This window comes from Oryctolagus cuniculus, chromosome 11 (genome assembly GCF_964237555.1).
Source record: "Oryctolagus cuniculus chromosome 11, mOryCun1.1, whole genome shotgun sequence".
NCBI classification, from domain to species: domain Eukaryota; kingdom Metazoa; phylum Chordata; class Mammalia; order Lagomorpha; family Leporidae; genus Oryctolagus; species Oryctolagus cuniculus.
Window position 1 is genome coordinate 105,752,102 of NC_091442.1, and position 13,155 is coordinate 105,765,256.

The 13,155-nt window shown below is 38.1% G+C and overlaps 1 protein-coding gene across 1 annotated transcript in view; it reads right to left on the reverse strand.

Moving 5' to 3' along the window:
* Window positions 1–9,916: 9,916 nt before the first annotated feature.
* The window catches only part of PAH (phenylalanine hydroxylase), a 58,244-nt gene continuing 55,005 nt past the window's right edge, over window positions 9,917–13,155 (reverse strand). The window contains exons 12-13 of the mRNA XM_002711296.5: window positions 12,495–12,610; window positions 9,917–10,529 (exon numbers count right to left, since the gene is read on the reverse strand). Coding sequence (XP_002711342.2) covers window positions 10,486–10,529; window positions 12,495–12,610 — 160 coding nt within the window. The 3' untranslated portion in view covers window positions 9,917–10,485. The remainder of the gene's footprint in view (window positions 10,530–12,494; window positions 12,611–13,155) is intronic.

The window sequence follows — 13,155 nt, forward strand, 5'->3', positions numbered from 1 at the left end:
TATACCATGCCAACAGAAATGAAAAAAGAGCGGGTGTAGCCATCTTAATATCGGACAACATAAACTTTACCACAAAAACCGTTAAGAGAGACAAAGAGGGACACTACATAATGATTAAGGGATCAATTCAACAGGAAGATATAACAATTATCAATGTATATGCACCTAACTACAGGGCACCGGTTTATATAAAAGATTTGTTAAGGGACTTAAAGGGAGACTTAGACCCCAACACAATAGTACTGGGGGACTTCAATACTGCACTCTCAGAAATAGACAGATCAACAGGACAGAAGATCAACAAGGATACAGTAGATTTAAACGACACTATAGCCCAAATGGATCTAACAGATATATACAGAACTTTCACTCCTACAGCTAAAGATTTTACATTCTTCTCAGCAGTACATGGAACCTTCTCTAGGATTGACCACATACTAGGCCATAAAGCAAGTCTCAGCAAATTCAAAAGAATTAGAATCATACCATGCAGCTTCTCAGACCATAAAGGAATGAAGTTGGAAATTAGCAACTCAGGAATCCCTAGAGCATACGCAAACACATGGAGATTGAACAACATGCTCCTGAATGAACAATGGGTCATAGAAGAAATTAAAAGAGAAATCAAAAATTTTCTGGAAGTAAATGAGGATAACAGCACAACATACCAAAACTTATGGGACACAGCAAAAGCAGTGTTAAGAGGAAAGTTTATATCAATAGGTGCCTACATCAAGAAATTGGAAAGGCACCAAATAGATGAGCTTTCAATTCACCTCAAGGATCTAGAAAACCTACAGCAAACCAGACCCAAATCTAGTAGGAGAAGAGAAATAATTAAAATCAGAGAAGAAATCAACAGGATTGAATAAAAAAAAATTACAAAAAATCAGCCAAACGAGGAGCTGGTTTTTTGAAAAAATAAACAAAATTGACACCCCATTGGCCCAACTAACTAAAAAAAGAAAAGACCCAAATCAATAAAATCAGAGATGAAAAAGGAAACATAACAACAGACACCACAGAAATAAAAAGAATCATCAGAAATTACTACAAGGACTTGTATGCCAGCAAACAGAGAAACCTATCAGAAATGGATAAATCCTGGACACATGCAACCTACCTAAATTGAACCAGGAAGACATAGAAAACCTAAACAGACCCATAACTGAGACAGAAATTGAAACAGTAATAAAGGCCCTCCCAACAAAGAAAAGCCTAGGACCAGATGGATTCACTGTTGAATTCCACCAGACATTTAAAGAAGAACTGACTCCAATTCTTCTCAAACTATTCAGAACAATCGAAAAAGAGGGAGTTCTCCCAAATTCTTTCTATGAAGCCAGCATCACCTTAATTCCTAAGCCGGAAAAAGATGCAGCATTGAGAGAGAATTACAGACCAATATCCCTGATGAACATAGATGCAAAAATCCTCAATAAAATTCTCGCCAATAGAATGCAACAACACATCAGAAAGATCATCCACCCAGACCAAGTGGGATTTATCCCTGGTATGCAGGGATGGTTTAATGTGCGCAAAACAATCAATGTGATACACCACATTAACAGACTGCAGAAGAAAAATCATATGATTATCTCAATAGATGCCGAGAAAGCATTTGATAAAATACAACACCTGTTCATGATGAAAACTCTAAGCAAACTGGGATTGGAAGGAACATTCCTCAGTACAATCAAAGCAATCTATGAAAAACCCACAGCCAACATCCTATTGAATGGGGAAAAGTTGGAAGCATTTCCACTGAGATCTGGTACCAGACAGGGATGCCCACTCTCACCACTGCTATTCAATATAGTTCTGGAAGTTCTAGCCAGAGTTATTAGGCAAGAAAAAGAAATTAAAGGGATACAAATTGGGAAGGAAGAACTCAAACTATCCCTCTTTGCAGATGATATGATTCTTTATTTAGGGGACCCAAAGAACTCTACTAAGAGATTATTGGAACTCATAGAAGAGTTTGGCAAAGTAGCAGGGTATAAAATCAATGCACAAAAATCAACAGCCTTTGTATACACAGACAATGCCATGGCTGAGAAAGAACTGCTAAGATCAATCCCATTCACAATAGCTACAGAAACAATCAAATATCTTGGAATAAACTTAACCAAGGACGTTAAAGATCTCTATGATGAAAATTACAAAACCTTAAAGAAAGAAATAGAAGAGGATACCAAGAAATGCAAAAATCTTCCATGCTCATGGATTAGAAGAATCAATATCATCAAAATGTCCATTCTCCCAAAAGCAATTTATAAATTCAATGCAATACCAATCAAGATACCGAAGACCTTCTTCTCAGATCTGGAAAAAATGGTGCTGAAATTTATATGGAGACACAGGAGACCTCGAATAGCTAAAGCAATCTTGTACAACAAAAACAAAGCCGGAGGCATCCCTATACCAGTTTTCAGGACATACTACAGGGCACTTGTAATCAAAACAGCATGGTACTGGTACAGAAACAGATGGATAGACCAATGGAACAGAATTGAAACACCAGAAATCAATCCAAACATCTACAGCCAACTTATATTTGATCAAGTATCCAAAACCAATCCCTGGAGTAAGGACAGTCTATTCAATAAATGGTGCTGGGAAAATTGGATTTCCACGTGCAGAATCATGAAGCAATACCCCTACCTTTCACCTGACACAAAAATCCACTCAACATGGATTAAAGACTTAAATCTACGACCTGACACCATCAAATTATTAGAGAGCATTGGAAAAACCCTGCAAGATATAGTTACTGGCAATGACTTCTTGGAAAACACCCCAGAGGCACAGGCAGTCAAAGCCAAAATTAACAATTGTGATTGCATCAAATTGAGAAGTTTCTGTATTGCAAAAGAAACAGTGAGGAAAGTGCAAAGACAACTGACAGAATGGGAAAATATATTTGCAAACTATGCAACTGATAAAGGGTTGATAACCAGAATCTACAAAGAAATCAAGAAACTCCACAAGATCAAAACAAACAACCCACTTAAGAGATGGGCCAAGGACCTCAATAGACATTTTTCAAAAGAGGAAATCCAAATGGCCAACAGACACATGAAAAAATGTTCAAGATCACTAGCAATCAGGGAAATGCAAATCAAAACCACAATGAGGTTTCACCTCACCCCAGTTAGAATGGTTCACATTCAGAAATCTACCAACAACAGATGCTGGCGAGGATGTGGGGAAAAAGGGACACTAATCCACTGTTGGTGGGAATGCAAACTGGTTAAGCCACTATGGAAGTCAGTCTGGAGATTCTTCAGAAACCTGAATATAAGCCTACCATTCAACCCAGCCATCCCACTCCTTGGAATTTACCCAAAGGAAATTAAATTGGCAAACAAAAAAGCTGTCTGCACCTTAATGGTTATTGCAGCTCAATTCACAATAGTTAAGACCTGGAACCAACCCAAATGCCCATCAACAGTAGACTGGATAAAGAAATTATGGGGCATGTACTCTATAGAATACTATACAGCAGTCAAAAACAATGAAATCTGGTCATTTGCAACAAGATGGAGGAATCTGGAAAACATCATGCTGAGTGAATTAAGCCAGTCCCAAAGGGACAAATACCATATGTTCTCCCTGATCGGTGACAACTGACTGAACACCAAAAAGGAAACTTGTTGAAGTGAAAGGGACACTATGGGAAACGGTGACTTGATCAGCATAGCCCTGACTGTTAATGAACAACTTAATACATTATCCCTCTTAGTAGTTTTTTTGTCTGTTCTACTTAATATGACTGATTTAATTCTGTAATTAATACACAGTTATTCTTAAGTGTTGAAATTTAACTGAAATGTGATCCCTGTTAAACATAAGAGTAGGAATAAGAGAGGGAAGAGATATATAATTTGGGACATGCTCAAGCTGACTTGCCCCAAATGGTAGAGTTAGAAACATACCAGGGGACTCCAATTTAATCCCATCAAGGTGGCATGTACCAATGCCATCTCACTAGTCCAAGTGATCAATTTCAGTTCGCAATTGATCATAATGAAAGGACTAAGAGTCAAAGGGAGCACATAAGCAAGTCTAGTACCTGCTAACACTAACCGATAGAATAAATAAAGGGGAGAGTGATCCAACATGGGAAGTGAGATACTCAGCAGACTCATAGAATGGCAGATGCCCTAAATAGCACTCTGGCCTCAGAATCAGCCCTAAAGGCATTCAGATCTGGCTGAAAAGCCCATGAGAGTATTTCAGGCATGGAAAGCCAAGACACTCTGGCAAAAGATCTCTGTGAGTGAGATCTCAGTGAAAAGAACAGGTCTTCAAAGAAGGAGGTACCTTTCTCTGAAGGGAGGAGAGAACCTCCACTTTGACTATGACCTTGTCTAAACAAGATAAGAGTCGGAGAACTCAAGGGGCTTCCATAGCCTTGGAAACTCATGACTGGAGCATAGGGAGATTACTGATGCCATAGACAGGAGTGTCAATTGGTAAAGTCAACAACAGGAGTCACTGTGCACTTACTCCTCATGTAGGATCTCTGTCATTAATGTGCTGTGCATTGAGATTTAATGCTATAACGAGTACTCAAATAATATATTTCACTTTGTGTTTCTATGGGGGTGCAAACTGTTGAAATCTTTACTTAATGCATACTAAACTGATCCTCTGTAAAAAAAAAAAAAAAAAAAAAAAAAAAAAAAAAAAAAAAGAAAAGAAAAGAAAAGAATAGAAACTATCAACTCCCAACTTGACTCTCACTGGGATTAAACATGACAATAGGTCTGATCTGATTTCATCATCATTAAAAAAAATCATCTATTATTTTTCACTTTATGTTTCTGTGTGGGAGCAAACTGTTGAAATCCTTACTTAATGTATACTAAGCTGATCTTCTGTATATTAAGATAATCGAAAATGAATCTTGATGTGAATGGAAGGGGAGAGGGAGTGGGAAAGGGGAGGGTTGTGGGTGGGAGGGACGGTATGGGGGGGAAGCCATAGTAATCCATTATTCGTACTTTGGAAACGTATATTCATTAAATAAAAGTAAAAAAAAAAAAGAAAAGAAAAGAAAAATCAGTTCCTATAAAAAAGAGAAAAAAAAAAAAACAATGAAATCTGGTCATTTGCAACAAGATGGAGGAATCTGGAAAACATCATGCTGAGTGAATTAAGCCAGTCCCAAAGGGACAAATATCATATGTTCTCCCTGATTGGCGACAACTAACTGAGCACCAAAGGGGAAACTTGTTGAAGTGAAATGGACACTATGAGAAACAGTGACTTGATCAGCCCTTGTCCTGACGGTTGATGTACAATGTAATACTTTATCCATTTTAGTATTTTTTTTGTTCTAGTATCATTGGTATAACTCTGTAATTAACACACAATTATTCTTAGGTGTTTAAATTTTAACTGAAAAGTGATCCCTGTTAGGAATTTGGAAAACATTATGTTGAGTGAAATAAGCCAATCCCAAAGGGACAAATACCACTTGTTCTCCTTGATAGGTGACAACTAACTGAGCACCAATAAGGAAACCTGTTAAAGCGAAATGAACACTATGAGAAACGGTGACTTGATCAGCCCTCACCCTGACTGTTGATGAGCAGCTTAATATGTTATCCCTCTTAGTATTTTGTTTGTTTGTTCTACTTAATACTTTTGGTTGAATACTGTAATCAATACACAATTCTTCTTAAGTGCTGAAACTTAACTGAAAAGTGATCGCTGTTAAATATAAGAGTGGGAATAAGAGAGGGAAGAGATGTGCAATTTGGGACATGCTCAAGCTGACTTACCTCAAACGGTAGAGTTAGAAACATACCAGGGGATTCCAATTCAATCCCATCGAGGTGGCATGTACCAATGCCATCTCACTAGTCCCAGTGATCAATTTCTGTTCACAATTGATCATAATGATAGGACTAAGAACCAAAGGGATCACATAAACAAGACTAGTGTCTGCAAATACTAGCTGATAGAATCAAAAAGGGAGATAATGATCCAACATGGGAAGTGAGATACACAGCAGACCCATAGAATGGCAAATGTCCTAACAACATTCTGGCCTCATAATCAGCCCTAAAGGCATGCAGATCCGGCTGAAATGCCCATGAGAGTATTTCAGGCATGGAAAGCCAAGACACTCTGGGGGAAAAAAAAAAGACCTAAATGAAAGATCTCCATGAGTGAGATCCCAGTGGAAAGAATGGGTCATCAAAGAAGGAGGTACCTTTCTCTGAAGGGAGGAGAGAACTTCCACTTTGACCATGGCCTTGTCTAAATATGATCAGAGTCAGTGAACTCAGGGGGCTTCCATAGCCTTGGCAGCTCATGACAAGAGCCTAGGGTGATTACTGATGCCATAAACAAGAGTGTCAATTTGTTAAGTCAACAACAGGAGTCACTGTGCACTTACTCCTCATGTAGGATCTTTGTCCTTAGTGTGCTGTACATTGAGATTTAATGCTATAACTAGTACTCAAACAGTATTTTTCACTTTATGTTTCTGTGTGGGAGCAAACTGTTGAAATCTTTACTTAATGTATACTAAACTGATCTTCTGTATATAAAGAGAATCGAAATGAATCTTGATGTGAATGGAAGGGGAGAGGGAGTGGGAAAGGGGAGGGTTGCGGGTTGGAGGGACGTTATGGGGGGGGAAGCCATTGTTATCCATATTCTGTACTTTGGAAATTTATATTCATTAAATAAAACTTAAAAAATAAATAAATAATAAGAAACATGCCAGGGGATTCCAATTCAATCCCATCAAAGTGGCATGTACCAATGCCATCTCACTAGTTCAAGTGATCAATTTCAGTTCACAATTGATCATACTGATAGGTCTAAGAGTCAAAGGGATCACATAAACAAGACTAGTGTCTGCTAATACTAACTGATAGAATAAAAAAAGGGAGAGAATGATCCAAAAAAAAATTATGTTAATTAATTCCACGTATTTGTGAATTTTCCAAAATTCCTCTTGTTTTTTTTTTCCTAATTTAATGAGAGCACAGTCAGAAAAATTACTTGATATGACTTCCATCTTATTTAATTTGTTAAGACTTATTTTGTGTGTAACATGACCTGTCCTACAAATTGATCAAGTGAATTTGAGAATGCATATGCTGTTATTGGTGGATGGAGTCTTTTATACAAATAGAAAGTCCATTTGATCTAAAATGTAGTTCAAGCTTAACATAGTTCATATCTAATGATTTCTTATTCACTTTATGTCTGGATGATCTATTCAGTGTTGAAGTTTTCTACTTTTATTGTATTACATTCCATGGGTCTCTTCAAATCCATTAATATTTGCTTTATATATTTAGGTGCTCCGGCCAGCACCGCGCCTCACTTGGCTAATCCTCTGCCTGCAGCACCAGCACCCCAGGTTTTAGTCCTTGTTGGGGTGCCGGATTCTGTCCCGGTTGCTCCTCTTCCAGTCCAGCTCTCTGCTGTGGCCCGGGAAGGTAGTGGAGGATGGCCCAAGTGCTTGGGCCCTGCACCCGCATGGGAGACCAGGAGGAAGCACCTGGCTCCTGCTTTTGGATCTGCACAGTGTGCCGGCCATGGCAGCCATTTGGGGGGTGAGCCAACAGAAAAGGAAGACCTTTCTCTCTGTCTCTCTCTCTGTCTATCGCTGCCTATAAAAATTTTTAAAAAATATTTAGGTGCTCCAATATTGATGCATGTATATTTATAACCATTATGTTCTATTGATGAAGTGACCCCTTTATCATTATATAATGACCTTCTGTGTCCCTTTTTACAGCTTTCTCTTTGATGCAAATATAACTACTTCTGTTCTCTTTTGGCTTGTACTTGCATGAAATATCTTTTGTCATCTGCTATGGCTCAAATGTCTGTGTGCATTCAAAATTTATATGCTAAAATCAAACTTTGGTCGATTTTATTAACCAAATAATAATACTAATATATTGGAAATCTATCAAATCCTGTTACTGCAGCTTGCACTTTTACATTCAGATTTAAAAAAAAAAACTGAGAGCTGGGTATCATATTATTAAAATTCAAATATTATCTTTCATGAAGCTTCTTTTTGTGAAAATCACAACTTAATCCTAAACTTTAACTTCAAACACATTAAAATGGCATTACTAGCCCAAAATTCAGTATTCAAAATTTGGTCTACAATACTATAAAATATTTATGCTCCATAGGTAGAGGGTGTTTGGTGCAGCAATTAAGACGCCATTTGGGATGCTTTCATCCCCTATTGGAGGGCCTAAGTTCAAGTCCCAGTTCTGCTCCTGGATCTAGCTTCCTGCTAATGCACATCCTTGGAGACAGCAGGTGATGGTACACCTGCCGCTCACAATGGAGACTTAGACTGATCTCATCTCCTGGCTTCAGCCTGGTTCAGGCTGAGCTAATTGCATAATTGTGGGAATATAGCAGAGATGAAAAGTATCTCTCTCTGCCCATCTCTCTCTCTCTCTCTCTCTCTCTCTCTCTCTCTCTGTCTCTCCCCTTTCTATTGAACAAAATAAAATTTAAAATTTCACTGCATTCTACAAATATGAGAAAATAAACATAGGCATGTAAATCCCAATTTCAAAATAATTAAATCTCAGACACATTCATATGAAATTACTCTTTCTTCCCTGCTATCAAACTTAGGTGTAATTACATCCTATTAGTAGATCAGGGACAGTTATTTAAATACATATGTGAGCACTTGAATCATATTTCAAGGTTGGAAAGGACCTTGTTTCCTGTAGTTAAATAACTCATTGTTAGAGTGAAATCAAGGTACAAAAAATCATAATGGCTCATCCAAAGTAACATCATAAGTAAGAGGCAAATTGATCACCAGAAGTCAGGTTTTCTCAAACTTAATTACCCAATACATTTATCTGTGAATTTAAAAAAATGAATAAAATGGGCCGGCGCCTTGCAACGCTGGCACACCGGGTTCTAGTCCCGGTCAGGGCACCGGATTCTGTCCCAGTTGCCTCTCTTCCAGGCCAGCTCTCTGCTGTGGCCAGGGAGTGCAGTGGAGGATGGCCCAAGTCCTTGGGCCCTGCACCCTATGGGAGACCAGGATAAGTACCTGGCTCCTGCCATCGGATCAGCGCAGTGTGCCGGCTGCAGCGCGCTGGCCGCGGCGGCCATTGGAGGGTGAACCAATGGCAAAGGAAGACCTTTCTCTCTGTCTCTCTCTCTCTCTCACTGTCCACTCTGCCTGTCAAAAAAAAAAAATTAAAAAAAATGAATAAAATGTAGTACTTAAAATGCAGCTCTCTGGGCTCCATCACCAGAGATTCTAATTGAGTAGCACTAGAATGGTACCCAAGATTAACTGTTGGTGATGGTCTGAGAACTATATTTGAAGATATATTACTTAAATCCTTTATACTAAAAATAACATGTAAAATAATGTGATGGCCTCAAACACATAATTATTTTCCCCATTACTTCCAAGACATCCATGTGTTCACAGAAAAAGCACATTTAACAAAAGTCAAAGTCTACTGCTATCCAGACTTGACTTTGTTTATCACAAAAAGCCCTTGCAATGTGTTGGAAGTCTAAGCTTCTGATCATTCCTTCAAATCACAAGTGTACCAGTTAATATATTTCTAAGGCAAAAACAGGAATATTTAATTCCAAGAAATATCTGAAACTGAAAAATCTTGCAATCCTTAATATTTTTTCTAACAAATAAAATTCTTACTTTCTTATTGGATTTTGTTTAGTAATGTTTCACTTATTTATTCAATGAATGCTTACTGAATATCTACCAACCAGATTTTTAATTAACATCTGTCATATTATAAGGTCTTCAAACAAATTTGACAATTGAAAAATGATTCTGGGGGTTGTGGGGCTCAAGTGGGAAATTCCATTACCTTACACAGTACTATTTATGATTATAACAAAACACATGAAAATGTTTTATATCATTCCATAGAATTTTAATGTTTGTAAGTATTTTAATGGGATGAATTAAAGGGAATCTACATAGGCCCAGTAACAAAGCAGCAATTGGAATCATTATCAACTCAAATAGAAACCAAGCTTTGTAGGTTAAGATTTATTTTAAACTCAGTAATTCAAATCTTATTGTAGTCTGATATTTCACATTTAGCCATATATACTCCTTTAAGAGTCTTCTATGTGAAATTACAAGAAGTCTATATAGAGCTTAAACAAAGAAGGCTCTACATTTTAAGAAACTTTGAAGAAATGTGACATTAATGATGTACATAAACTGAGAATATAGAATTATCATAGAAAAATCAAAGACACCCTGAAAGACCCACCATTATGTTTTTGTGTAAGTATTAATACACCATCCTTTGAGATCATTTTGATTTATATGTTGATCATTTATCTTGTTCACAAAAGAATTTAATATAGTCATTTCAAATTCAGGTTTGCTTTCCAGATTTTTTCAAATGAAATAAGTAGTTGGATTTCCATCAGCAATGGTCAGTTGACAGACCAATTCTGTATATGGCTTCACTTTATTTTCTGAAGAGCATTGCAAAGGATTCCAACTTCACCTACAAAGAAAAAGAATGACCAAAATGAGCCTCTAATTAAAGGAACAAATGGCTTTTGCATTGAAAGCACTAGGGGATCTATGGGATGCACAGATAAGCTTAGTGTCATCCCAGTCTTCAGGGTGCTTAAATTTTAGTCATGACAATTGGAATTGGGCTTTTATGGTATACTTAGGTGTTGAGGAAGTGACAGAGCTAGGGAAGCAATTAATAGTTTCCCCCCAGGAAAATCACTAGCTGCATTTTTTTGCTTCATGTGACTGTTCATAGAGGCTTCAAGGAGTTAAGTCAACCTAAAAGTGTGGTTTACACAAACCTCCTATGTCAGAATCACCAGAGTTATTGTTACCAATATAAACCCCAAAAATTCAACAAAGATTTAGCCTGGGATTATGACTCAGGACTACTAGTTTTTAACTGGCCCTCCAAATGATCCTGACACATACTAAAATTTGAAACTACATGGCCTGCGAACATAACCTAGTCTAGATCATTAGACCACTGGTCTAATGTACAATGCAGCTACTTCTATTTATGCCATGCTCTCACAAGCCCATGGACCACAGGGATAGAGACTATTCAAAGGGCTGGAAGGAGCCTTAGAGATGGGCAAGCCTCCCTCCTTCCTAGATCTTGAGAAGACATAGGTGAAGAGGGACAATGAGGTCTTACATAAGGACACGTATCTCTTAAGAATCTTTCAGTTTCTAAATTTGTTATTCTGTGCTTTTAAAACCTCCTTTACAGGCAATAGCTTATGGAGATTTTGTTGTCTTTTCAGAGGAAATGAGAAACAGAGAGAAAATGGTTATGATCTGACCCCTGTGTCTTTCATCCCAGCCTCTAGGGCACCTGGTTGACTTCTTCAGAGAACAAATCTCCACTTGAGTATCCAGCCTTGTGCTTTTCCAAAAAGATGATTACAGGTAGCCATAAAAAATGGGGAATGACTGTAATAGCCAGGGCTGACTATGGCTTTCGGCAGTATCAGAGGCCTATTAAAGGAAATTCAAGCCCACTTTACCTTTTAGACTTTGGTGCCACTATATAACACAAGGACTTCCAAATCTTGCCTAGAATTCCTCCCTCTGGCTATACTTTTGTTAGTTCCATCTACCTGTTCTATAGCTCTTAAATCCCTTCTACAGTTTTTAGGAACATGGATGGATGCTGGGTGTTTGATAGTGAACCTGACATGACTCTCTGCTCAGGTCTACTTATGGAGACAGATAAGCAAATAACTACAAAACAGTCTAATGATAACTCCTCTGAGAGAGGTATCTACCGGAATGCAAAGACGTAGTACGTCTTCCTACAAAAGGAGATATCTATGCAACACTTAAAATATGAACTGGAGGTGGACATCTCTAAACAGGAGTGGAAAGGGGAGTATTTTCAACATAAAGAACTACAATGGCAAAGGCCAGGAGAGAGTATGGGAATTACATGGTGAACAATATTGCTGAATGGAATACAAAGGGCAACAGAAAGAATCAGGTGATGAATAAGATAACCCTAAATTCTAAAGACAACTATTACAATATCCTTATTACCGAAGATCATTAAATTAGCTACTGGATGGCTGATAAAATAGACAGGTCCTTGCTATTAAGGGATGAGATTCCAGGCACAATAGTGTCAGCAGGACTTGTATGTAGAGTAGAAGGAAGGGATGGAGAAGCAAAGGACAGAGAGCACATGGCAGTGGCAGGCCAGGTGTTGAAGGTGGTATGACAGTAGGGGTTGGGTAGAATCTAGGAAGGTCAAAGGAGAAAGAACACCCAAGGCAATTCTGGCCTTTTGGCCAAGTTTTTCTTCCTCAATGACCCATGGCTTACATGGAGATACTTTTCTGCTTAACTCAATATTTAATAAATTTCTCATTGTTCAAATAGTGAACATAAGAAAACAAAACACTTTGTTTCTGGGTAAGAGAACAGCCTCATAGGCTATAAAGTGACTTACTGTTTATGGAGTCAGCCAAAATCTTAAGCTGCTGGGTATTATCCAAGATCTCAATCCTTTGAGTGTATGGGTCATAACGAACTGAGAAGGGTCGAGGAATTGTGGCAGCGAAGTTCCTGAAACCAAAACCCCAGGCTGGAGTGAAGAATGAATTGCACATAAAAGTACTTAGAACAGTGTTCAGTGTACAACAGTTGCTAAACATGAACTATCCATTACGATTAATAGTAATAATTAATTACCTGGGTGGGGTAATGCACTACTCTACCAAAAATCACATAGCTGAAGAGGACCCTAGGATGGCACAATGGAGCCTTTGTAGCTGAAGGGAGGCAGGCTACTTGAATGGGTAGAATTTAGGAGAGAACTAGAGAACAGGGCAAGAAGGACTGAGTGTCCTGGACAGAGCGGGGGAAAAGGGAGTCACTTTGAGCCTAACAAAGCACACTTGTGGAACATCATTTTACCTTTAATTACCTAAGCCCAGTGTATTGAAAGCTAGCATGATCCACTTCATAAGATCCCAAAGGGCTGTATGCCATGTCTACAGTCCACCATTGACAAGCGTTTTTCAAAAATGGTAACAATAATGAGTATCAGGATATCCATGTCCAGGCTGACCTGGCTTGTCTCCTGCTTGTATAAAGATCTGGTTGAAGGT